Genomic DNA, 25,642 nt, shown 5'->3' with positions numbered 1-25,642 from the left:
TGTTGGGAAACATTGGTCACGTGGATGCAAGCCCCTTGCCAACACTGTAAGAAAAATCCAATAGATCCCAAAACCAGGAGTCATTATGATGGCATAGAAGGTGAAATTATGAAAATAAAACTTCTAATTTGTCATAAAAATGACTTATCAGATAAAAAGGCATATTTGTTTATATTTTTGACAAGATAAATTAAAGTTAAGGGATTAAAACTATGAGATAAAGTCTACAACATCTTTATTTCAAGCTAAAGTCATTAAGTCAAAATGTCATACAAACTGCGCATGTGCAGAGTGCACAGTTTGTATCGCTTTTTTTTTGCAATGTGACTTTTTAAAACTAAATAAACTCGCCTTTTTATCTGACAACAATTGGTTAGTGTTTCGGTTCCTGCCAACACGGTTACGATATAAAAAAAATGTAATAAAAAAAAAATCCCAGCGTACCTCAATGCGTCCCAATTCGACGGCATTCTCTTTTCCATCGGAATACGTTGAGAGCAGTGAGAGAAAGATTCGTACCGGAGAAACGTTGTCCTTTATTGACAATTTCAACAACGATCCGGACGTCCTAGCAGTACGTAACCTAGCACGTCACCGGAAGGACGAATTTAGACATGCTAATCGTGTGAATGCTAGCTTTATTGCCGTTAGCGAGTGTAGCGTCTTACGTGAGGGAGTTCGTTTTTCGGATCTTCTAATTGGACGACAAACGACACATTTTTTTTACCGCTTCTCCTGCGACTCCGACATTCTTCCTGTTTAGGTTCTCACGTTGACCAATTGGAGAAGAGAACCGTGTCACGTGGTATGAATACCCCCTTCCTCCAGCCATGAATCGCTGCATGTTTATGTTTATAATACTACGGTGCCATGGTGTTGTTAGCAGATGAATCCATACAATTGTACAGGATTAGCTACTGTAGTAGGAATGCTAATGATGCAATAATTGTGCATGAGTGTAGCGTTCTTAGAATTCCCACCTTGCTTGGCTTCCTCCTCTTTGGTTTTCCAGACTGTTTGTTTGACTGTACAAACACTCTGATTGTTTTGGAAAAGATGCACTTTGTGCGTTCTTAGAATTCCCACCTTGCTTGGCTTCCTCCTCTTTGGTTTTCCAGACTGTTTGTTTGACTGTACAAACACTCTGATTGTTTTGGAAAAGATGCACTTTGTGTGGACTTGCACTTGAAAAATATACGTGTAACGCAAAACACGTCAAGCAAGTAGGCATTTAGTAGCGTCTGGAAACACACACACACACACACATATATATATATAAATATATATTATATATGCATGATTTAGCAGACATGATTGTAATGCATGCAATAATAATTTCCAACTATGTCATGTGAACGGGATGCTTGTGTGTCACGGTAGCAAGCGAACTGTAGCCCCCCCCCCCTCCTAAAACAAACAAAAAAAAGTGTGCTTATACGCTGCTAAAAGCAAGAACATGAGATGTTAAGATTTTGTTGACTGACCTTGTAAAAAACTATGCACTCCAAAACGGGCATGCTACTGTATGTTCTTCAAAAGGTTCTGTATGACACAACAATACACCAATCTCAGCAATAAGAAGAATATCAATAAATATTCTATGGCAGCATGGTGCCACAGAACCAGCCTTGTGGGGTTCCTTACTGCTTCCTAGTTTCTTTACCACCGGACACCAGGGTACATGAGAATAATAGTAGTACAATAGCCATGCATACATGGACCCAAATATTCCAATTCTATTTGGGTTATTTGCTCAAACGGAAAGAATGTAAGCTTTGTATTCACCTCATTCCCAAAGAAAAGTGCCAATCCGAATTAATATATAATCGGATTCCCAGGGGTGGAATATTCCTTTCCCCAATCCGATTGAGGTATCTTGTACCCGCTCAAACGGAAATGCTTCCGTGTGCATTAGCGCCATCTGTGGAACAGAATCTAAACCCTCCATTCATTCATTTTCTACCGCTTTTCCTCACGAGGGTCGCCGGGGGATGCTGGAGCCTATCCCAGCTGTCTTCGGGCGAGAGGTGGGGTACACCCTGGACTGGTGGCCAGCCAATCACAGGGCACATATGTATAGACAAACAACCATTCACACTCACATTCATACCTATGGACAATTTGGAGTCAACAATTAACCTAGCATGTTTTTGGAATGTGGGAGGAAACCGGAGTACCCGGAGAAAACCCACGCATGCACGCGGGGAGAACATGCAAACTCCACACAGAGATGGCCGAGGGTGGAATTGAACCCTGGTCTCCTAGCTGTGAGGTGTGGGAGCTAACCACTAGACCGCCGTGCAGCCTAGTTAAATCCAGTTTTATTAAAAAAGAAAAAATATGTGCCGAGCTTAATTATAAAATATTAGCAAGATTGAACTTTATCTTTTCTGGATGGGGCGGCACGGTGGACGAGTGGTTAGCGCGCAGACCTCACAGGGTTCAATTCCACCCTCGGCCATCTCTGTGTGGAGTTTGCATGTTCTCTCCGTGCAATCGTGGGTTTTCTCCCACATTCCAAAAACATGCTAGGTTAATTAGCGACTCCAAATTGTCCATAGGTATGAATGTGAGTGTGAATGGTTGTTTGTCTATATGTGCCCTGTGATTGGCTGGCCACCAGTCCAGGGTGTACCCTGCCTCTCGCCCGAAGACAGCTGGGCAAAAAGCAGTAGAAAATGAATGAATGTTCTGGGCGCATGTAGACACGCGATTGGAATATTCCTTTCCATGTATCCCATTACTTTGGGAAAGATTCCATTCGGAAAGAGGAAAAACTCCTCATGTAAACGTGGCTACTGTTGAGAATAAAGTAGTCCACTTATGAGAGTATTCCTATATCCTTCCAAGAATAAAGTAGCTTTTATTTCTAACGTGGCAGCAAACAGAGCACTTGAACACAAACACATTAGCATCACCCCCCTCCTCCCTGTGTAAAATAAAAGGGCTCACTCTGTTCATGCCGTTGTTCTATGGAGCAATGCACCAGGCGTAACTGCGTGTTTTTTTTTTGATGGGTGACTTTTTCTTAAGCGACAGCACTAACCTAGCATGACGCTGCTGCTGCTAAACAGCGTAGCGTGGTGTTAGCGCTCCAACACGACTACATTAGCAAGCTACGTCGGTGTTTCCAGCAAAGATACAAACAGGAACAAAAGATAAACAAGCGCTCACGGTGGCGCTCTACCGGCGGCTGACGTCGGCGTGGTCCTCCAGGCAGCTTTTGACTCGAGTCACATGATCGAAGCCGGCTTCAAACTGCTTCCTCAGCTGCAGACGAGAAGAGACGAGAAAAATAAAAGCGATACATGTGGCTTCGTCATGACTGCCGACGCCGTCTTCTACCTCGCCGAGCTCATCGCCGAGAGGCTTCAGGTCGAAAGAGACGGACGAGGCCTTCATCATGGACCCGCTGCCCAGCGTGTAACTGCACAGGAAGTCACAAGCCGTTACCCGAGCACTGCAGCAGCGACGACGGCGGCGGCGGCGGCGACGACTCCGACTCACCATCTGATGCTTGCTTTGTGGAGCAGGAACAAGGAGCGCACCATCGCCAAGCGTGGAGGAGCCGCGTGGATCACCCTGCCCACCGTGACGCCACACTCGCCACACCTCACGCTGCTGAAGATGCTGAGGACACACGGCATGAGACGCTGAGGACACTCAACCCACACTAATGACACGGAACCTCATGACAACACGATGGAGACGACTAACACCGACCGCGCCCACGACTCATCGCATGAGGACGCTGAGAACAAAGTTAGGAAAAAGTTGATGAGGTCCCTGAGAAAATGGGAGGACGTCGACAACAAATGAGATGAAATGTTGAGGAAATGCGAGATTCTGAGTATAAATGAGCGCAACGCGACGCTGAGGAAGAACACATGAACTCAACAGTGGCACTGAGGAGGAAAAAAATGATATGAATTTGCGCGGACAACAAATGAGATGAGGACGCAACCACGAAAAGCACCAAACTAGGTGCTGACAATAAATGAGATTGCTGAGATACTGAACTCGGACAGTGGCGCTGAGAAAAACGGGATGAGGACACTGACAACGAGAACCAATGAGGTGATGACAGCACGGTGATGAGGTCGCTGAGAACAAATGAGTTGATGACAAGGAGGGGAAAAACCTCACACATGAGAAATGTTGATGAAAAGCCATCAACACACTTGATACTGAGATTGAATGAGATGAGAACATAGACATGAAATTACAAATGTGATAAATGCTGAGTATGAGGATGCTGAGAATAAAAGAGAACTCAAACAATGGTGCTGAGATGAGGACGCAGAGAAGGAAAGAAGATGAGGACACACAGCAACAGAGACGAGGGAAAAGAGGGACACTTAAATGAAGATACTGAGACTATATGAGATTGTGAATGAGAAGATTGAGGGCAAACTAGGCAAATAGAAGAGATGAGGAGCCTGAGAAGACAACAAATGAGGTGATGACAGCAGGGAGATGAGGTCGCTGAGAACAAATGAGTTGATGACAATGAGGGGAAAAACCTGAGATGACACACACATGAGAAATGTTGATGAAAAGCCATCAACACACTTGATACTGAGATTGAATGAGATGAGGACATGGACATGATAATACAAATGTGATAAATGCTGAGTATGAGGGTGCTGAGAATAAAAGAGAACTCAAACAATGGTGCTGAGATGAGGACGCAGAGAAGGAAAGAAGAGGAGGACACACGGCAACAGAGATGAGGGAAAAGACGGACACTTAAATGAGGATACTGGGACTATATGAGATTGTGAATGAGAAGGTTGAGGGCAAACTAGGCAAATAGAAGAGATTAGGAGCCTGAGAAGACAACAAATGAGGTGATAACAGCACGGAGATGAGGTCGCTGAGAACAAATGAGTTGATGACAAGGAGGGGAAAAACCTGAGATCACACAAACATGAGAAATGTTGATGAAAAGCCATCAACACACTTGATACTGAGATTGAATGAGATGAGGACATGGACATGAAGATACAAATGAGATAAATGCTGAGTATGAGGACGAAGGCAAACAATGGCGCTGAGATGCGGACGCAGAGAAGGAAAGAAGATGAGGACATAAAGCAATAATTAAGGAGGGAAAAGAGGGACACTTAAATGAAGATACTGAGACTATATGAGATTGTGAATGAGAAGGTTGAGGCAAATGAGGAGCCTGAGAAAACAACAATAAGGACAAAAAACCCACATGTTTATAAAATGCTGAGATAAATACACTCTCATTATGCTTTGCACCACTGCTGTATGAGAATCCATGAGACAAGCCAGACTGTGCCCCATGGGATACGTGGTTGTAGCCTAGCATAATAAGGATACTCACCAGTTAGCCATGTCCCCTTTATGTCCACACTCCATGTCACTACTAAGCAGCACATCACTGGTGACTCCTGAAGAAAACAAGCCAACATATAACATAAAAAACACGCCTTAAAGACGTGGACGTGGACTTTGCGATGTCCTCCTGGGTGAAACGCGTCTTGATGTGGTGGACTTACGGAGACACAAGATGGCGTCCAAGGACGGCAATTCCCCGCACACAGCCAGGGAGTCCCCCAGCACCGTGTTACAATGTTTGCAATGGAAGCTCGTCCATCGTTGGTGCTCCTTCTCATCGACAACCTTAGCTTGGTCGGTTCGTTCTGCTAGAACAGACTCGTTAAACTCCATGTCGCCGATGTGGGTAAAACAAAAAGCCCGCCTGCGCAGGACATCCAGGAAGAAAACCGGAAGTATGTGTTTGTGGCACAAACCATAATAATACAGGTATGTGGCGATTAATTATTAAGCTAACCAACATTCGTTTCATGTAAAAGACGGAAAATCAATATAATATACATAACTGTAACACGGTCAGCCATAGCACTGCAAGTTTTAATACATTTTTGTATTTTTTTGTAAACAAGCGGAAGTCAACACATACTATACAACTGTGCTCTGATTGGCTGGTAGTTCCTATACTTCAAACTATGATTGGTTGAAAAAGCTAGTTCCGCTTGTTTTCATGAGCCAATGAAAAGCACCCCGCTAATGTTTTGAATTTGTTTTGTTAACGGTTAGCCAGAGCGAGTGTGTGTATGTGGAAGAACGGAACTAGTGAGCGCTTTTCTACTTGTTTCTACGTTTTTCTGTCATCGGAACAAACCCACGAGTATGGATTTGGATTCCATGAAATACGCCGAACTTCGCGGTCTGGCGAAGCAGCTTGGTCTGAAGGCTAATATGAAGGTAATGAAACGACTTGGTTTACTAGCTAACATTTATGCTCACGTAAATTACGTTCAATTCAACATTGTGTGTGCTAACAGGCCGATAAATTACTAAAAGCGGTCAAGCAGCATTTTGACCGACAAAAGAACACCGAAGAAGAAGAGGTAAAAAAAAAGCGATTTCAACACGACAGATTCGTCAAAACTGACAGCAATATTGTTTGTTTTTATCACGTTGTCCAGAGAGAAGACCTTCAGGCTGAGGTTTGCAACGCACCCCCAGTGTTTGTGAACACACGGCGGGGGAGAGCAAAAACCAAAAGAACCTCTGATGATAACTTTGAAGCAATCACATCGCCGTGCAAAACACACCAGGTGAGGTCCCTAAATGCAACACGTAACCAAAGTGTAGCTGATTTAAAAAAAATCGGTCCTCAATTAAACAAGAAAAGAAACAAAAAATTGGAAAAAACACAATAATTTTACATCAATAAAGTACATATATGAGAATGAAGTCATAATGTAAATAAATAAAAGGTTTGATAAGCACACTGTTTCTGTAATATTACTGCCAAAACAATAACAAACATGGCAGCTGCTAGCATCCTCGAATTCTACCGTGTGTGGGCGCCCCTGACCCAACATATTCCTATACCTCTCCATCTAAGGGTCTCAGTGAAGTGGTCTCACCCAGTCCCCCCCAGCATGTCCACAAGAGGACACGAGTGTCTTCGCCCCCCAAGACTGATGCGGCAGAGAGCGAGCGTGTTGCCGTGCCGACGGACACGGACGGCCAACTGCAGCGTGACGCCAAGGACGAAGGAGGTCAGCAACCGTACTCACCCGTGATGTAACCTTGGCGACCGATGGTTCAAATCCTATGTGTTGTTGCCGAATTGTCCTTTTAGCGCCCCTGCCGCCGCCTTCCAGGGCTGGTAAGATCCCTCGTTTGAAAGGGGATCCGATGAAGAGGAGGCCCTTGAAACCAGTCACTCCCAGTAGGTCCCCCATTACTCCCTCGTGTGCTCCTGTTCCGTCACACTGCAGACATGAGTTTGACTCCCATGTCCTAAACCTTGCAGACTTCCAAAAACTCCACCAGGCCAATTTCAACAAGATGGAGTCCATCGACGCTTACATGGAGAGGAAGAGGAGGAAGATGGAGACTGTGAAGGTACACATGATGATGCCATCATGGGTGGAGCTTAACTACATTTTCTAACAGGACGTGAGCGTCACATGTAGCGCGATTGTTAGCCACCAGGGAATTCCGAATGGATCATGAATGGAAGCCATTGCTGGCTTATCCGAGCCATCTTGGTCAAATATGTCGTGTACGTTTTGCCACACTTTCAGGACGCTCCACACGGTCAGCAGAGTATCTCGTCCATGTTCAGCCCCGCCCCCAACAACAACACCAAAGACGCGACAACCGGCGAGAAACACAGAGCGACTCTCCGGCGTTCCGCCAAGGAGCCTCCGAAGAAAGCAACAGGGAAGAAAGATGGCGTCTTCAAGCCGTCCGTGCTCTCCACACGCAGGATTAACGTGAGGTGAGTTGGCGCCCGCGCGGAGGAGTCGGCTCTGGCCGCCACGACACATCTAATGTGCCGTGTCCACACGCAGGTTCTCCGAAGCCTCGTCTGACAACGAGTACAAGATGTCGCTGGTGAAAACGCCGGCCCGTATGTCCTTCAACGTGACCTCCAGTACGCCACGACAATCGACAGTTGGCAGGAAGTCCGCCGGCGTCCGGACCTCCACCAAGACCCCAGGTGACCCCTGATGGAAAATATTATCCATAGCAACTTGACAGTTTATTCTCCTTTCATAGTATGGCTGTATTATAATTATTATTATTATTATTACAATGATTTATTAGCATTTTAAGGCAACCTTAAAAATCTTGACCAAATGTCCGATTTATTTATGTCTCCCCCTCAAAGCGGCGTTTGTTTTCACGGGCAACACGAGCGGCGTCACACCAGGAACCCAGAAAAGGCCCACTTTTGACCTGAAGGCCAGCCTGTCTCGCCCGCTGTCCTACAAGCCCCACGCAGGTAGCATCATACACGGGCCTCATCCACTATTATTATTATTATTATTATTATACAAAATATAAACATTATTTCCCGCCGCTAGGCAAGCTGAAGCCGTTTGGAGACGGGAAGGACGACAAAGCCGCCAACACGTCGCATCAGAAACAGTACAAGCAACGCAAAGTCCAGACTAGGTAAGTCCAGGAGGAATGGTAATGGTTAAATTTCATTTGAACATGCATCAGATTGCAATTGAATGCATCACATAATCAGTTCACAGTTCCACATGTCCAAAAGGAGTAGGAAGAAGCAAAGCTTATTAAATCCTACCCCTCCATCTGCTACTTTTACAATGATTAACTGTTACATTTGTTCACTTCCTGCTTTCCTAATATAGTTTAAGTTTTTTTTTTTATAATAATTTTTCTAATTTTATTTTTGTCACATCTACATGTCCAAAAGGAGTAGGAAGAAGCAAAGCTTATTAAATCCTACCCCTCCATCTGCTACTTTTACAATGATTAACTGTTACATTTGTTCACTTCCTGCTTTCCTAATATAGTTTAAGTTTTTTTTTTTTATAATAATTTTTCTAATTTTATTTTTGTCACATCCACATGTCCAAAAGGAGTAGGAAGAAGCAAAGCTTATTAAATCCTACCCCTCCATCTGGTACTTTTACAATCACTGTTACATTTGTTCACTTCCTGCTTTCCTAATATAGTTTAAGGTTTTATTTTGTTTTTTTATTTTATTGTATTTTTTATAAATATATTTTGTCACATACCATAGTATGTTCTCTGTAGGCGGCATTATGAATTATCCTTACTGCCCCTTTTTTGCAGTACATTTAGCGAGTGAAGATTGCTTTTATAGTTATTAGCCCATATTTCCACACGATAAGTAAGATATGGTAGAACCAGAGAGCAATAAAGAGTGTGGAGTGATTTCTGATTGAGAACAAATTTTGCTTTGTTCAATACTGAAATATTTCTGGCCACCTTATGTTGTATATTTGTAATATGAGGTTTCCAGCTCCTATTTTCATCTATTGTGATCCCCAGAAATGTATTTTCCTTCACGCTTTCAATGTTTACATAGTCCATTTGTATTTGCTGGTGCGTGTCCTTTCTGCTGTTACTAAATAGCATGATTTTAGTTTTATTTAGGTTCAAGGACAATCTATTATCATCAAACCTTTCTATTGATTAAGTCTGTACTTCCTCCAGAACAAAAATCAGTGGTATCATCCACAAATAATGCCAGCTTTAAGTCTTTCGTGAATGGTTCAATGAGGTGGTCCTGATGTGGTTAATAATGGCCGCCTGTCTGGTTTTCTAGGGAGGAGAGACAAGCCAAACACGCAGAAGATCGCAAGCAGAAGAAATCCAACATGCTCTGTGCCAGAAGAGGCCTGGTGATGATGTGATTCTGGTGTTGTGTTGTAAATATGTTCTTTGTGGTGCCGGGCTTGGAGTCTGGGCGTGCGTCTTTTAGAGCTTTAGATGAAATACTTTGTATGTATTTTGTATGTACTTTGAACATTTGGGAAATGTAAAAGTTACTCTTATCTGACTTCTGCTTCTTTTGAAATAAAAAAGACTGGATTTGACAAAATGCCGTTTGTGTTGCGTGTTCTTTTTCCTCTCTGATTACGGAGTCGCCACAGCAATTTTTTTTTTGATCCGCATACTTATTTGTGTGAGCAAAATAAAAAAAATATTTATTGGGTTGGAATCGTTACAAATTGTTGGTGATTTCGTATCAACGTGTGAAGAAAGTACTGGGCTAAATTGGCCAATGATGTATTGCATCCATTACAAGGTTTTTGCATTTTATTCACTAACCCAAAAAAGCACAACCTTCCCTGTGCTGGTAAAATCAGCATCATCTGCAAAGACACGGGAGTCCTGCTGGGTCAGGGAACTTCAGGGTTCCTCTTGTGCAGCTCGTAGTCAAAGTCGGACGTGTGAGCGTGATCTTTGTAGACGCCAATATAATCGATCTCCAGCTGGAAGGGGCCGTCGGCTTTATCTCCCAGCGTGAAGCCTATGGTGTTGATCTGTGGATGCGAAGCATTTTCAAGCACAAAATGGCTCAATAAAGTCAAATACAAATACTCGGAATTCATGCCTTACATTATCTTATGTCTACTATTATTTACTAGTGTAAATGTGACTATAGGGGTGTTAATTCATGTCTAGAGGGCTCTAATCATGTTAAAAGGTGTACTTAGAAGGTGGTAAACAGGTTTTCCATGTCTTATTTTCTCTTATTATGTCTACTATGTTGGCGAATAGGAGGGTAAAGGTGACTATAGGGGTGTTATTTCATGTCTAGAGGGCTCTAATCATGTTAAGTGTATTTAGAAGGTGGTAAATGGGTTTTGTATGTCTGATTTTCTTTACTATATTGGCTAATAGGAGTGTAGAGGTGACTATAGGGGTGTTATTTCATGTCTAGAGGGCTCTAATCATGTTAAGTGTATTTAGAATGTGGTAAACAAGATTTCTATGTCTGATTTTCTCTACAATATTGCTAGTAGGAGTGTAGAGGTGACTATAGGGATGTTATTTCATGTCTAAAGGGCTCTAATCATGTTAAAAAAGTGTATTTAGAAGGTGGTAAACAGGTTTCCCATGTCTTATTTTCTCTTATGATGTATATTATATTGGGTAATAGGAGTGTAAAGGTGACTATAGGGGTGTTATGTCATGTATAGAAGGCTCTAATCATGTTAAGCGTATTTAGAAGGTGGTAAACAGGTTTTCTATGTCTTATGTTCTCTTATGATGTCTACTATATTGAGTAATAGGAGTTAAAATGTGACTATAGGGGTGCTAGTTCATGTCTAGAGGGCTCTAATCATGTTAAAAAAGTGTATTTAGAAGGTGGTAAACAGGTTTTCTATGTCATATTTTCTCTTATGTCCACTATATTGAATAATAGGAGTTTGAATGTCACTATAGGGGTGTTATTACATGCCCAGGGGGCTCTAATCATGTTTAAAAATGTATTTTGAATGCCATAAGTAGGTTTTCTATGTCTTCTCCTCCCCTTTTCTATCAACCATTTGGGCTGATTAAAATCAGAAAGTGGTGTCTGTGATGATCTCGCTGCCACATGGTGTCTCTGGCGACAATCAGGTCTTCCATGAAGGTAAACATAAGCTTAGATGCTCATGTATCGCTTTCATTCATCCTTTCTATGCATGTTTGTGTCGGAGTGGAGCTTTACAGTGCTTACCTTGTCCAACCACAGGCAATACTGGTTATCATGGATTCTTCCACGATGTGTGAGGAAGAACTTTGAAAAGGGAATCTGGAGGAAGGATTCAAACAGGACTGTCAGCCATTGACAGGCTGTTACCGTGTCAACGTTCACTCACCCTGACGTCCTGCCAGTAGGGGCCTCCCCTGGTGTACAGGAAGTAGTTGTAAATGTCATCCTTCTGGTGGGAGAAGTAGGTTTCTGCGGCGAGGTTGATCATCCACGGTCGGCCGTCTCCTCGCACTCTGAGGTGCAGCGTGTTGAAACTGGACCAGTCGTAATGTTTCTTTCTGTCAAAAGACGCCTGGAGGAGACCAGGGTGGAGAAGTTTCACCAGAAAACAATTGGACTCCATTTTTACGGACCTACAGTCATGCCTCGTTTATGGCGGTTCTTTGCTTTCACACCCGACTGCGATAAGCGAAGTTCCCCAAAATATTTAGAAATTGCTTAAATCCTTATTTATAAATTGAATATTTTAATAGTGAGATAGCATAGAAATAATACGCTAAAAATACACTTTTAACCCTTAGATGCACGAGTGACTGACATACTAGACTCAATGCGTTTTTATGCCAATTTTGCCATTTTGGTTACGAATAATCACTTGTATGATATTTAGTATTATATTTAGGACCACACAAAAATGATTTCATGTTAGAAACATCTTCATTTTTCACTTTTTTTCCATCTTTGAATAAGAAAATGACCCCGTACAACAATAGAAAATGTGAGGATCCATTGTGTGTTGCATAATGGTAGGTTAAAAATGAATGGCATGATATCAAAAATATGTTTTTTGAGGAATACCTGGAACATGAAATCATAACAATTTTTCATTACAAAGATATTTCAAGAAAAACAACCTGACCGGGTCATTTTTGACCCACTTATGGAAGGTTGGGGTAGTAACACAAAAACAAAAAATTCTTAAAATATATAAAAGGTAAGTTAAAAAAGCGAATGGCATGATATCAAAAACATGTTTTTTGAGGAATACCTGGAATATGAAATTATAAAAAAAATTCGTTATGAAGATATTTAAAAAAAACAACCACACCGGGTCATTTTTGACCCACTTAAACACACTTTTTAACATTAGAGCCCTGTAGACATGAAATAACACCCCTATAGGCACCTTTACACTCCATACACCTTCTATACCACATATCTTCACTAGGGTGGGGGTATGTTGGAGCCTATCCCAGCTGTCTTAGGGCGAGAGGTGGGGTACACCCTGGACTGGCGGCCAGCCAATCACAGGGCACATATAGACAAACAACCTAGCATGAAGCTAGCATGTTTTTGGAATGGGGGAGGAAAGCGGAGTACGAATGAATATGTTGGATGACGGAGAAGCAAGTAGAAGATACTAACCAGGGGCTGCTTGGAGCGCATGCTGCAGTAGCCGCTGTAGCGTGTTTCTCCGTCCCTGGGGGGCGTGGACCTCAGGGTCCCGTAGAGCAAACAGGTGCTGTTGTTTTTTCCCACCTTTAAGTAGGCCTCACTCTGGCCTCCGATCTCGCGATCCGAAGACACGATCCACTGCTCCAGGCTCTCGGCGCCCCGGAACTCCCAAACCACTTGGTTCTGCTCCAGCATGTGCTCCAACATAGGTTTCCCCTGCGGACCCACCCACCTCTCAAAGAACTCCTTCTTCAACAGGGTGAAGTTCTTCTTGATGCCTTCTAAACCTTTGGAGAAGCTGAAGTTGATGTTCTTCCATGAAGGATTGTCTTCTCTGGGCTCGCCGGGCCGTCTATACTGGCTTGTGATCATGGTCCTGCTGGTCACAGAGAAAGGACTGATGGGGCGGACCAGGAGGACCTGCTGCTGCTGGATGCATCTCAGCAGCCTTGTTGGAGGCACACAGCGGGACAGGGACATTGTGGAGCGTCATTCACTCTGCTGGGAACAAAACACAAATAAGTTGATGAATAGAAGTCATACAGTCTTTTAATTTAACTATCTGTGCTACTAAATGACTTTATTTTACCTCATACTTTAAAAAATAGTTTTTTTCTTGAATATTTCAATTCTATATCACTAAAATTACCATTAAGTTAGTTTACACACCTTATGTAAACCAACCGGAAATCGTTTGTGCCAAATATACACATTTGGGGGGAGCACACCGGGTTGGGTCGCAATCAATACAATGACATTGTACACGAACAAAATCATGCAATGGCGGAATAAATTACATCAAATGTGTTTCCATGTACCATAATCGTGCTGGCGGGTGTCCAGTCCAAAGAAGACGTTTATGTTCTCGACAGAGGCTCGGTTGCCCTTGGGTTAGCTTAATCCTGTATCTTCGTTTCTTTGGGGAAGAAACGGTAGCCCGTGTGGGACATTCGTCACACGAAATAAATATAATGTATAAATATATATAATACAATATATATAATATATAAAAAACTATGGTAAACACGTACAACTCAAAAAAGCCACACTAATTTAAAAGGCGTTCGTGTCATGACTAAAAGCTAATGTAGACTCCATGTGTGCACCGACTATTCCTGTCCGGAACTGCGCAATTCATCCTTGGCAATGGTTCCGACAGCAACATCGCATTGATTTCTCTCAGCCCATCTCTCGTGCTTACCATCATGGCGTACTGCTTATTGCTGCTAAGACAGTCACATTCAATTCCAGTGTGATACGTTGCAAATGAACACCTCTATTGAGGTTAAGGTTGACGATAATACACATTTTACACATATAATACACATAATATACATTTAAAGAGCGTCGTTTTTTTAAGAACGCTGCAGTGTCTATATTTTGCGATTGGAAAGTAGTTGTGTGGGTCTCGCTCAGCTGGTGTTCTGCACATGCGTCGTTCTCCACTTCGGGATGCTACCCGGAAATAATTGTGGCTAAGTGGTGTAGATAATGCTAAATGTTCGTGGGCTGCACGAATCTCAGTTGGATAGCTCATAAACGTGCAGGATTTTCAAACGTGGTTGCAGTGACAGTAAATGTGGTGCGTTCTTATGTGCACTGACGCCCTTTTAAGGTGCACGATGAGTACGGTTCTTTTATGCAACTGGGAATCGGTTCTTTTGGCGCTCTTAAAAGAATCATCCAAAGTAATCGACTCGTTGGCGAAGGTCACACGGGAGCAGTGGATGTTCAATGGGGGAAAAGTCGCAATTTTACGAGACCAACGTAATATTATAACGTTATTTTAGTGGCAGATATCGTCAATTTTAGCAGCGTTAGCAACAGAAATGGAAAAACCAGTAATTTTATGAGAATACAGTCCAAATACTAAGTCTCACTATCACCTCTTGAGGATGAAAATGGTACGGCAAACAAGAATGACGCCAGTTCCCAAGGAGACCTCATCAGGGGAGGGTTGAAATGCTGAAGGAAGGAAGTGTGGGAGAAGAAATAAGCCTTTTTAATGGAAGGAAAAAGAAGATGGCTGCCTCGGCGGCGAGGTCAACAGAGCAGAGACACTGACCGCATTGTTTCAAAGTAAAATCATCCTTCACGGACGCTCGACATGTGAAAAAAAGAAAATGTTTTTGTCCTCCATCAGTCTAGTTGCGGTGCAGTGGGCGGAGCTTGTGTGACATGAGTGTTTCTGTCAACAGGAAAAAAAAAAGGTCATGAGGACGAAAGTGGCAAAGGAGCGCACTCGCTAAGTTTTCAGCTTCTTCTCCGAGGGCGACGACCCACTGTCCCCCTCCTCTGGTCCCACGTGGGTCCGTTTCTGTGTGCCTGCTTTTAGCCTCTCGGCCGCCATCGTGCTGTCCTCTTCCTCCGACTCAACGGAGGCACTGTCGCCGGGCGCGGCGGCTCGGTGCTGCCCGTTGACTCCTGGGCCACTCGGAGTCACGCCGCTGCACGCCGCCCCGTGAGAGTCGGACTCCGTCCCTTCGGTCCTCTGGTTCCCGTCCTGACTGGCGGGGGACATGACGGGGCTGGCGCACACAAAGTCTGCCAGACTGAGATGTTTCTCCTCCTTCTGTTCCTCACCTGACGAAGACGTCAGGTCATCCACTGAGATGGACGGGTAGCTGCAGGAGTCGATGGCGGAGAACAAGGCTTGCACAGAGTCCGGTCGCTCCCCGGCCCTTGAGGCCACGTGCATGCGGCGGTGCCGCCTCATCACATTGCGGCGCCTCACCGCACTGCGCCGCTCCTCGTCCTCGCTGCTGGAGCTGGACGTGGTAGCCGAGGAGCTGGACGCCCCGGCTGGGAGCGACGGGGACGTGGAGGACGGTATGGAGAGGGTGGCGTAGTCCCGCGGGCTCGGGGAGCGGGGACGCGGCATGGGGTCCAGCCAGAATTCGCTGGAGTCCGAGTCGTCATTCACCAGGAAGCCCGACCGCTGCCGTTGAGGTCTGCTCCTCCTTCTGGACCTCTCCTCGCCTCCAGAAGGTTCAGGTCCGGCCAGGGAGGAGGAGCTGGAATTGTCGGAGTCACTGCGGTGACCGGCAGCCGAGGGCGCGGGCGGCGTTGCTGCTGTTGCACGCGCGGAGCGGCGGCCACGAGCGTGGAGCTGCATGATGGCCTCCTCGCTCAGGTCGCTGTCCGAGTCAGAGCTCCAGCCTTCGATCTCCCGCCGCACCAGTGAGTCGAAGAACGCCATCATGCGGGGGTCCTCCTGGATGGACTGGCTCACGTAGTCGTGGGACAGACCGCTGCCGCTGTTCAGAACCAGACTGATGTACTCCTCGTGTGTGTACAAGCTGCGGGACTTGTCCTCCACGTGGCCATCCAGGTCGCCGAGGCTGTCGGGCTGCTGATACGGACTCCACACCTGCCGTGCAGCACAAAAATCAACTGCGTTAGCTAATGCTAGGTCCCGATACAACCTTTTCATGCAGCCTACATTATCAGTACTACGTTTTAGTAGTACAAAAAATACATAAAAGCATAGTACTTAGTTAAAAGACACACCTTGATGACTTTCTCCACCCCGGAGGAGCAGATCATGTAGGTGTGGGGGTTGAAGCGAACCTGGTTCACGATGGATCGGTGACCCTTCAGGACCATGAAGGCCCCGTTCACCACACGACCCGGGCCTCCTGAGAGCACAGCTGAGAGTCAGACGCCAACGACGCGCGCCATTGTCGCCACGACTGTGACGCCACAGGTACGTCAACAACTACTCACCCGCTTCAGGGTCCCGGGGGATTTTCCACATGTAGAGGTTAAAGTCATCCGACCCGGACAGGATGTACTGAGGAGACACAAAACATGTTTATCACAGTGACAGACTTCCTCCCGACAGTCGACGCTTTTTATCGGCGGAGTAAATATGGAAACTTCGAGGATGTCGCCAACCTGATCTTTGTCGCCGGCGAAGCAGCAGCTCTTCATGGTGCAGGAGTTGAAGTAGCCCTGGTTGTCAAACTGGAAGCTGGGCAGGCGCGAGTGCAGCTCGTAGAGGACGGGCGGCAGGCGGCGGCGCAGAGCCAGCAGCTGCGTGCCCGTGCTGTTGAAGCGAACGCTCATGGCGCTCTGCAGAGACATGCTGCCGCCGTAGCGCAGCAGTGAGCTGAAACGGCACAAAAGGAAGGACTTAGGGCGGCTGTCCAATAACCCACACAGAAAGCTTTATAGCGCTTCCAGTATCTGCACCTATTCCAGCTGGATTTCCAAAATGATTCCACGCATGGCCCGCATCTGGGTATGCCCACTCTGCTGTTGTTATTGGTCACACTCCACCTTAACCCAAAATCTTCACAGCAGGTCTACAACTTAAACCTGGGCACGCCCATATAAGGAAGTCTGGCTCATTGTGACATCACAGGGAGCCTGACTTAGAAAAAGAGTTCAGAGCCATCCCTAACGTCTTTTAAGGGATCACTTCCTAACTCATATGATTTACTCCATTCCATTACACTCCATTTTTTTTCTTAATGTTTACATCCAAGCTACTAAAATGATCACAGTATTACAGCCTTGTTCCCCTAAAATCATAACTTGATAATATTTGGACTTTGCGATCATAAAACTCCAGCTGTTTTAAATTTTGCATCAAGTTCAACTTTCCTATTGTCAGTTCTCTTCTCATAATTATGATTTTATTCCCGTAGTATTATCACTTTATTCTTATAACATTACAACTTTTCCAGCAACTTAATTTTCCAAAAAAATACTAATTTATTTGTTTTTGTGATTGGCTGGCAACCAATCCCTTGCCCGAAGACAGCTGGGATAGGCTCCAGCACCCCCGCGACCCTCGTGAGGAAAAAGCGGTAGAAAAATGAATGAATATTAGGAATTTACATACATAATATCCGTTTTCTTTAATATTTCAATGTGATGCTACTAAAATAATGTATTTTTCCCTCATAATATTACCTTGTAGTGGTAGGTTACCGGGACATAATTCACCACGGAACGATCGATAGGGGAGGGGTTGCCACCCGGAGGGGTGGGCGCAAGGGACGGGGGTTTTCCCGCTTCCTGTTGTGGTTAAGAGACGGGGCTTTCATGTCTTACGTAGCAAAGAGTGCTAATGTTTAGTTAAAGTTAATGTTTGCAAGAAAAATAAAGTTTTCTCCCAAATCCGACACTCCGCCTGAGACTCCAGTTCTTCGGCGCTTCAACCTCGTCATTCTCATAAAATTATGACTTTTTCTTGTAAGATTACAACTATTATCGTAAAAAAAATTGTAGTTTTTTAATGAATGTTATTTTTAGAATAAAAACACTGCAGACATGTTGCAAGGCTGTGCAGCACAAGCTAACAGAAATAAATACCTCAACAGTGGAGCCAATGAGAGTGGCACGGCAAAGACACAACATTAGGTACACCCTCCCCCATGGCCAAAAAAGAAAGTCTTGGATTGTTATGGCGGTCTAACCTGCGTGGCTTGCGGATGTCCCACAGTCCCACACCTTCCTTGGAGTTGGCGGTGGCCAGCAGCCTGGGCTCCACGGGGTTGAACATCACGCTGTGGAATGCTGACGGGTAGCTGGCCAGACAGAAGGGCTCTACACAACAACAAGTTTTGAAAAGTTATTTTGTGCACGCTTAAAACCGCCACACAGCTTGTTGTATTACTATATGTTGTAATATTTCATTTCTGTACTAGCTGCAAACAGCCAGCAGGGGGTGCTCATGTCCAGGAGACCTGAACATAGGCTCAAACATCATTCCACATTCTGCTTTTTCATTGAAAACAAAAAGGGTGGCTTTCTATTTCTTTATCTGCTTTTTGCAAAAGTCCAATCATGAAATTTAAATAAACAAACTGGAAATCACCCAGCAGAGGGCGCAATCATCAGGCTCAAGCCAACTGCTTTTTTACCTCCGTGTGGCGGCTCACGAGTGTCCCAGATGAGTACGCGTCCGTCATCGGATGAGCTGGCGAAGACGTTGTCGTTGACGGGACTGACGGACAAACTGTACACGGCGTCGATGTGCAGGAATACGTTGAGAGTCTCTCTCCTGCAAGAAGAAGAAGAACAACAAAGCTGGCTTGCTTGCCCTGATGATGACGACAACAAGGATGGCTTGACAACAACAACAACAACACCCACCGCTCCACGTCGTGAAGGATCACCTGCTCGTCGTTTCCTGTCAAGAAACAAAAACGGAAAGCATGTCAACAAGCGGCGACAAGGAGCTGCTACTTGATTGTCAGCACCTCCGGAGAAGACCTTCTTGTTGGTGCTGTCAAAGGCCAAGCAGAAGATGTTGGACAGATGCTCGCCCTTCAGCTTCAGCGGCTTGGAGCGAGCGTGGACGGCTTGCTCCATGTGCCACAACAACACCCGACGGTCATCTCCACCTGTGCACACAAAATACAACATATCGGTAAATAATTTACACATGTTACTTGGTTCCACCCCCCACCATGCTAAATCCTTTACACGCCTATTACCCAATATAGTACATGTAATAAGAGAAAAAGTAAATCTATTGTTCACCACCTTCTAAATACGCGTTTTAACATTTCTAGAGCTCTCTAAACATTAAATAACATAACACCCCTATAGTCACCATTACACTATTATTAATAGAAAATAACTCAATTGGAATTTTTTTTTTTTTTTTTTTTTTAATGGTGGCTAATGTAAAAGTAAATTCTAAAAATATAATCTAACAAGAAAACTAACAAAAACAGCAAAAATTCAAATTAAATTAGTTATATTATGGGATAAAGTCTTAATATTATGAACAAAAACAAAATATTTGGAAACTAAAAAAAAACACAATTGGGATTTGTTATGGTGGCTAATGTAAAAGTAAATTCTAAAAATATCATCTAACAAGAAAACTAACAAAAACAAAAAAATTCTAATTATATTATTTATAATATTATGGGATAAAGTCTTAATATTACGAGCAAAAACAAACTATTTGGAAACTAAAAAAAACAACACCATTGGAATTTGTTATGGTGGCTAATGTAAAAGTAAATTCTAAAAATATCATCTAAAAAGAAAACTAACAAAAACAGCAAAAATTCGAATTAAATTAGTTATAATATGTGATAAAGTCTTAATATCACGAACAAAAACATTAATATTTGGAAACAAAAAAACAACACAATTGGGGGAAAAAAGGAGTAAAGATCCTCGAAACAAGAACATTTCTGTTGTTTATAGCAATCCGCATAAAAATGTGTTTAAAGGGAATTCTGATCATTTCTGTTCTACCAGCTTTGTCAATGGTTATTCTTCCGATGTTAGTAAATATTGCAGTGAGTGCACTGTTGTTGTTTAATAATAGGACAGCTAATGTTAGCTAGTCAATAAAAAAACAAACATGGCAGGCTGCCGTGTTTATTCTAGGCCACACGACTGCATTTCAGCACAATGTCGGCCACTCAAGGTGTCACGGGGGGCAACTCCTAACACCAGGGGATAACGAGCTCTTCCAGCCGGCTGACATTTAGCCAGAGTCCGGGGTTGAGTGTATATTCGGAAGCTAAGCTAACTTAGCTCCTGAGCACCCAGCTGACTAGCTATCTATGGTGCCAGTTAGCTTAGCATGCTAGCGGAGTTAGCAATGGAGGATTCGTCCACCGACCAGAGACCAGCCACTCGCCGCCGTTGTTGGAGAACTCGATGGCGTTGACGCAGCCGAAGTGTCCCAGCATGTCCTTCTTGTAGAGGCTGGAGCAGCCGGCCAGCCTGCGCCTCTGGAACTCCTCCTTCATGAGCGGCTGTCCGGTCATCTCTCGGCGGGACAGAAAGCCCACGGAGGAGCGCATACCGCAGCCCTTGAGCTCCTTCATGGCGTGACGACTACCAGCTTGCGTCTAATCACCGGCTGCCCTGTTGCTCTGCTGGCCGACAGGCGACGTCTTCATGGCGGTGTCGGAGGGTGTGGACATCGCGGTGTGTTTGCTCGGTGCTCATGGCGGTCTGGCCGAGAGGAAGCTTCCTGCTCCGGCTATATGATCTCTCTCTCTCTCTCTCTCTCTCTCTCTCTTTCTCTCTCTCTCTCTCTCTCGCTCTCTCTCTCTCACACACACACATAAATATCTATATATACACATTTCGCCATTTATATGACATCAACACCTTTATCCTTTCATTTCATGCATGTCCACCTGTAATACTACTAGACAGGGGGACATGGGGGTCATGACCCCCCACAATAATCAGATCCAGATCCAGATTCTGTTACTACACAAAAAAGGGAAATAAATATGCGTCCATGTTTCACACAAGGATTGGGAATGATGGGCAACATTCCAAAAAAAAGTGCACTTCCCCTTTAATGTTAATTAAAGGTCTGTTGGATAACAGAACAAACAATCCATCCAAACTTAGGCCCGTCCAGGGATCACACATAATTGTGGGTCCAGCCAAAATGACGTCTGGCGGGGACTGCTGGGGTGCTGGGCACTCGGTGGGTGCACTCAGGGGCTAGGGGGGTTGGGGCCAGGTGGGTTGACTGGCGGGGTTGGTGGTGTGCTTCAGCAATGTCCTGGGGTTTTGCTGGGGTGTCCGATGTTCCTACTCTTCTTTTGTTGTTGTTTGTCTTATGTAAGATTTCGTGATTATATGTGTGGAAAAAAAAATCACATATTGAATTGGGGGCAGCACGGCGGTCTAGTGGTTAGCGCGCAGACCTCACAGTCAAGGGTTCGATTCCACCCTCGGCCATCTCTGTGTGGAGTTTGCATGTTCTCCCCGTGCATGCGTGGGTTTTCTCCGGGTACTCCGGTTTCCTCCCACATTCCAAAAACATGCTAGGTTAATTGACCTGAAATTAAAAAGAAATAAAAAATACAAAATTTGGGCCTTTCAATCTCATTTTCCTTTTGTAAACATTCACATTTAGAAGGTGGTAAACAAGTCTTATTTTCTTTTATGATGTCTACTATATTGGCTAATAGGAGTGTAAAGGTGACTATAGGGGTGTTATTTCATGTCTATAGGGCTCTAATCATGTTCAAAATGTATTTAGAAGGTGGTAAACAGGTTTTCTATGTCTTATTTTCTCTTATGATGTCTACTATATTGGCTAATAGGAGTGTAAAGGCGACTATAGGGGTGTTATTCCATGTCTAGAGGGCTCTAATCATGTTAAGTGTATTTAGGAGGTGGTAAACAGGTTTTCTCTCTTATTTTCTCTTATGATGTCCACTCTATTGGCTTATAGGAGTGTAAAGGTGACTATAGGGGTGTTATTTCATGTCTAGAGGGCTCTAATCATGTTCAAAATGTATTTAAATGGTGGTAAACAGGTTTTCTATGTCTTATTTTCTCTTATGATGTCTACTATATTGGCTAATAGGAGTGTAAAGGTGACTATAGGGGTGTTATTTCATGTCTAGATGGCTCTAATCATGTTAAAAGTGTATTTAGGAAGTGGTAAACCAGGAAAACTGCACATAAAATTGTCGCCAAAGAATCAAATAAATAAATGCATGAAAAGCAAACAACATGGATGGAATGAAAATGTGTGCTTATAGTAAATATTCCGGATAGAGGATGATAATAGGTCAGGAAACATTTTATTTTAGTGTTCATGTTCCGATCATATCATGGAACCCCCCGTGCCCCCACCCCGGGGACGGCTTATTTATCCGCCAATGGGCTCGGCGAACAGCCGCATCATCTTTGCGCCAAAAGACGACACGGCATCTACGGTGCATGTGCGTGAGGAAGGAGGAGGAACATCTCCACCGAGGCCCAGACGATGCAGTGAAAAGGAAGGAGGAGTGCGGACGGGTTTTCGGTGATCCACGTCGAAGATGAGCATCATCCCGGCCGCGCACGACGACGAACCCCGGGGGGAGACAGGCATCGGAGGCGCGCCCCCGAGGCTCCAGCAGGGCGCGCAGACCCGCGGCAGCGGTGGCCGAGCCAGAGATGCCCGGTACCAGCAGATCCAGCAGATCCAGCAGCAGCGGCACCACGGCGGCACCATGCTCAGGCAGCCGGCCCACAACGAGCCTGCCGACGTCGTGAGGCGGGCGCTGGACTTCAAGTGCCAGGGCACCCAGTGCTACAAGGACAAGAAGTACCGGGAGGCCATCGGCAAGTACCACCGCGCTCTGCTGGAGATCAAGGGGCTGTGCAGGGTGCTCGGAGACCCGGACGGAGGAGGATCCAAGTCGCCTTCTCCTCTCCTGGCCGCCATCAGCAAGTCCAGCCCGCTGACGGAGGAGCAGAAAGGAGCCATGGAGAACGCCGAGCTGGAATGTTACAACAGCTTAGCAGGTACCTCACATACACAGTACTACATCAGCTACTACATCACGCCACACTGCATACATCCATGATATTACACCGTGGGGTATACTCTACGATAGAAGCTCCTCCCACAAGACCTTTCACTACCTGTACCCCCAACCCACCATCCACAGCCTGCCTCCTCCAAATGGAGTTGGTCAACTATGAGCGCGTGAAGGAGTACTGCCTGAAGGTTCTGCACAAGGAGGGCAAGAACTTCAAGGCCTTGTACCGCTCGGGCGTGGCCTACTACCACCTGGGAGACTACCAGAAGGCTCTCTTCTACCTGAAGGAGTCACACAAACAGGAACCTTCAGGTAAGGATGGTCTTACGTTCCCTGATAGTATTACTCACTAGTAGTAGTATTATTACACAAGAATAAAGAAAATCAATCAATCAGTAATAAATACATATAATAATAATAATAATAATAAAACGGCAAATAATAAAAACTCAAGAAACCACATATAGTTGGTGGGTAGACAAATTATTTTTTCAGATTAAAATGAACAAAGCATTATTAGAGCCCTGTAGACATGACAAAACACAACTATAGTCACATTTATACTCTTTTTATTTACAACATATTGCGCAACTGCAGGGTCTTGAGACACATGCTAACTCGCAAACTAGAGAGCTAGCCACCTAAACGGTAGCCTTCAAGTTATTTCCTTTCAACTTAAATAGCCAAAAACTTACCACTTCCACACGGATAGGGAGGATAACTATTAACAGTTATTTAACCTTTAACATGAACATTAATCAAAGGTAATAATTTTTTCTGGGTACATGATACCATACAGCATCCGTATCAAACTTGCGCGGGCCGCACTAACATTAAACTTTCATATCAAGGTAGGGGCCTCAAACTAGTGTCATGCGGGCCACATTTGGCCCGCGGGCCGCGTGTTTGTCACCCCTGGTGTACAGTGTAATTCAAACACCATTTATGGATCTCGCTAACCACCTGTCCACCGTGCAACTCGGATCTTTGATTAATCGTGATTAATTAATTTGAAAACCATGATTAAAAATCAAACCCTAATCAAAATGTGATTTATGACCACAAAGGTCACACTGTTATAGGTCATAGGTCAAAGGTCATAAATGAAGACCATGTGACAGCCCCTCCTTTAGGCTTAGTGTACAATTTGGTTGTAATTAGTGGTGGTAATAGCAATATTAGTAATCATATGAATCATAACTTTGATGACTATTTCTACCAAGCATAAATACCTGTACTATGTAATAATAATGATGACGATGCTAATAGTGCTACGGGAGCAGGAAGTGATGATGATGATGATGCGCTTGCAGACACCAACGTGGTTCGCTACATCCAGCTGACGGAGATGAAGATTCGTCGCAGCGCTCAGAGAGAAAAGAAAGACTCCACATAAGCCCCCACTTCCTGTGTGCCGCCCACACGCCAATTTCATGTTTTTTTTTTTTTAATTTTTGCCTCACGGCCCCCCCCAGGCGGCCCGTTACGTGATCACCCGCGTGTGCGTGTTGTCGCCACCGCCAGAGAGGACACGCGCATACGTACGCACACATGCACGCGGAGGCCACTTTCTCCTGGGACTTAAAGGTGCTTTCTCACACGAGGATGCCAACAAGCACAGTGTTGCCATGACAACGTGCACATGCGTATTTGTATTGTGTTGTTGTGCTGCAGCGCTTGGTTGTTTCGACCTTTTTCCACCTGATGTGACAGCACATGCAAATAAAGCACCTCAACCTCTGCTTTTATTCCTATTTTATTTCATATTATTCCTTTTATTTTTCTGCAATTTTTCTTCCAAGAGTATATTCAAAATAATCAGAATTATGAGAGGAACATTGAAGTAAACAAATAAAGTCAAATGTTTTTTTTGTTGGGGATGGGGCTGGTGGACCCTTTGTATTGACTTGTGGACTCCTATAGAGCAGCTACACACCATAACCCGCACACCAAGCTTTCTAGACCTTCCATAATCTGCACCTATTCCAGATGGATTTCCTTGATTTCCTGCTTCCCGCAAATCGGTCTGTTTTAATTTATTCCATCTTCACCACGCCCACTCCGCTGTGGTTGGTCACACTCCAAAGTGCTCAGGAGGACTTCCGGATAGCTGCCGAAGCCAACTTTATAGCAGTTGATAATAAAGGGCGATGTATCTTTGCAAACATCCAGACATACGTGTTGGATCCCCAATCCCATCCGAAGTAGAAACTGGACAGTCCCAAGTTTCTCAAGAAATGTTTAGCGTTTAGCATCAGTAACGTCTAATGTGCTCATGATAGGGTTTTTGCAGGACTACCAAGGTTTTAAAAAAAATTTAACCACTGATTGTGATGGGAAAAGGCTCTTATCAACTTCAGACTCGTTGGCTAAACATTCCCTTTTTCTTTTCGCACACAAGAGCAAAAAAAACAAAAACACT

General features: G+C 44.5%; 5 protein-coding genes across 6 annotated transcripts; 2 read left to right on the top strand and 3 right to left on the bottom strand.

The window, feature by feature from the left end:
* Positions 1-2,826: 2,826 nt before the first annotated feature.
* On the bottom strand, positions 2,827-5,793 carry oip5 (opa interacting protein 5). Its single transcript, XM_058056320.2, has 5 exons — positions 5,529-5,793; positions 5,354-5,420; positions 3,508-3,630; positions 3,346-3,427; positions 2,827-3,270 (listed from the first exon to the last, which is right to left on the bottom strand). Exons 1-5 carry the CDS (start codon positions 5,698-5,700, stop codon positions 3,184-3,186), a joined length of 531 nt encoding a protein of 176 aa, XP_057912303.2. The 5' UTR covers positions 5,701-5,793; the 3' UTR covers positions 2,827-3,183.
* A 35-nt stretch (positions 5,794-5,828) lies between these two features.
* Positions 5,829-9,885, top strand: nusap1 (nucleolar and spindle associated protein 1). The gene is made up of 11 exons (XM_078799023.1): positions 5,829-6,258; positions 6,339-6,404; positions 6,483-6,614; positions 6,908-7,064; positions 7,148-7,237; positions 7,322-7,413; positions 7,596-7,792; positions 7,866-8,014; positions 8,186-8,299; positions 8,382-8,472; positions 9,620-9,885. The coding sequence occupies exons 1-11, from the start codon at positions 6,184-6,186 to the stop codon at positions 9,705-9,707; spliced, it is 1,251 nt and encodes a 416-aa protein (XP_078655149.1). The 5' UTR covers positions 5,829-6,183; the 3' UTR covers positions 9,708-9,885.
* A 210-nt stretch (positions 9,886-10,095) lies between these two features.
* On the bottom strand, positions 10,096-14,086 carry ndufaf1 (NADH:ubiquinone oxidoreductase complex assembly factor 1). Of its 2 annotated transcripts, none has more exons than XM_078799024.1 (5): positions 13,774-14,086; positions 12,926-13,456; positions 11,667-11,852; positions 11,525-11,599; positions 10,096-10,340 (listed from the first exon to the last, which is right to left on the bottom strand). In XM_078799024.1, exons 2-5 carry the CDS (start codon positions 13,433-13,435, stop codon positions 10,197-10,199), a joined length of 915 nt encoding a protein of 304 aa, XP_078655150.1. In that variant the 5' UTR covers positions 13,436-13,456; positions 13,774-14,086; the 3' UTR covers positions 10,096-10,196. The 2 variants fall into 2 exon arrangements, with proteins under 2 accessions (XP_078655150.1, XP_057912299.2); XM_058056316.2 differs by having other exon boundaries at positions 12,926-13,453.
* Positions 14,087-14,934: 848 nt separating this feature from the next.
* dcaf5 (ddb1 and cul4 associated factor 5) lies at positions 14,935-20,942 on the bottom strand. Its single transcript, XM_058056311.2, has 9 exons — positions 20,556-20,942; positions 19,168-19,311; positions 19,061-19,097; positions 18,829-18,968; positions 18,382-18,511; positions 16,853-17,066; positions 16,682-16,748; positions 16,466-16,593; positions 14,935-16,325 (listed from the first exon to the last, which is right to left on the bottom strand). The coding sequence occupies exons 1-9, from the start codon at positions 20,761-20,763 to the stop codon at positions 15,201-15,203; spliced, it is 2,193 nt and encodes a 730-aa protein (XP_057912294.2). The 5' UTR covers positions 20,764-20,942; the 3' UTR covers positions 14,935-15,200.
* A 1,636-nt stretch (positions 20,943-22,578) lies between these two features.
* Positions 22,579-25,098, top strand: ttc9 (tetratricopeptide repeat domain 9). The gene is made up of 3 exons (XM_058056318.2): positions 22,579-23,203; positions 23,350-23,532; positions 24,534-25,098. The coding sequence occupies exons 1-3, from the start codon at positions 22,735-22,737 to the stop codon at positions 24,614-24,616; spliced, it is 735 nt and encodes a 244-aa protein (XP_057912301.2). The 5' UTR covers positions 22,579-22,734; the 3' UTR covers positions 24,617-25,098.
* Positions 25,099-25,642: the final 544 nt, after the last annotated feature.

Source organism: Doryrhamphus excisus, linkage group LG19 (assembly GCF_037039965.1).
Source record: "Doryrhamphus excisus strain RoL-2023G ecotype Guam linkage group LG19, RoL_Dexc_Guam_v1.1, whole genome shotgun sequence".
NCBI classification, from domain to species: domain Eukaryota; kingdom Metazoa; phylum Chordata; class Actinopteri; order Syngnathiformes; family Syngnathidae; genus Doryrhamphus; species Doryrhamphus excisus.
This window is presented reverse-complemented; position numbering and strand designations above follow the sequence as displayed.

Coding starts and splice junctions, on each gene's coding strand:
- oip5 (XM_058056320.2), bottom strand. CDS start 5,700: ATGGAGTTTAACGAGTCTGTTCTAGCAGAACGAACCGACCAAGCTAAG. Junction 5,421..5,528: donor GGACGCCATCTTGTGTCTCC/GTAAGTCCACCA, acceptor TGTTTTCTTCAG/GAGTCACCAGTGATGTGCTG. Junction 3,631..5,353: donor AAAGGGGACATGGCTAACTG/GTGAGTATCCTT, acceptor GTGTGTCCTCAG/CATCTTCAGCAGCGTGAGGT.
- nusap1 (XM_078799023.1), top strand. CDS start 6,184: ATGGATTTGGATTCCATGAAATACGCCGAACTTCGCGGTCTGGCGAAG. Junction 6,259..6,338: donor GTCTGAAGGCTAATATGAAG/GTAATGAAACGA, acceptor GTGTGCTAACAG/GCCGATAAATTACTAAAAGC. Junction 7,238..7,321: donor CTTGAAACCAGTCACTCCCA/GTAGGTCCCCCA, acceptor TAAACCTTGCAG/ACTTCCAAAAACTCCACCAG.
- ndufaf1 (XM_078799024.1), bottom strand. CDS start 13,435: ATGTCCCTGTCCCGCTGTGTGCCTCCAACAAGGCTGCTGAGATGCATC. Junction 11,853..12,925: donor TGCGCTCCAAGCAGCCCCTG/GTTAGTATCTTC, acceptor GGTCTCCTCCAG/GCGTCTTTTGACAGAAAGAA. Junction 10,341..11,524: donor ATTGCCTGTGGTTGGACAAG/GTAAGCACTGTA, acceptor TCGCATCCACAG/ATCAACACCATAGGCTTCAC.
- dcaf5 (XM_058056311.2), bottom strand. CDS start 20,763: ATGAAGGAGCTCAAGGGCTGCGGTATGCGCTCCTCCGTGGGCTTTCTG. Junction 19,312..20,555: donor CGGCGAGTGGCTGGTCTCTG/GTCGGTGGACGA, acceptor TTGTGTGCACAG/GTGGAGATGACCGTCGGGTG. Junction 18,969..19,060: donor ATCCTTCACGACGTGGAGCG/GTGGGTGTTGTT, acceptor TTCTTCTTGCAG/GAGAGAGACTCTCAACGTAT.
- ttc9 (XM_058056318.2), top strand. CDS start 22,735: ATGAGCATCATCCCGGCCGCGCACGACGACGAACCCCGGGGGGAGACA. Junction 23,204..23,349: donor ATGTTACAACAGCTTAGCAG/GTACCTCACATA, acceptor CACCATCCACAG/CCTGCCTCCTCCAAATGGAG. Junction 23,533..24,533: donor ACACAAACAGGAACCTTCAG/GTAAGGATGGTC, acceptor ATGCGCTTGCAG/ACACCAACGTGGTTCGCTAC.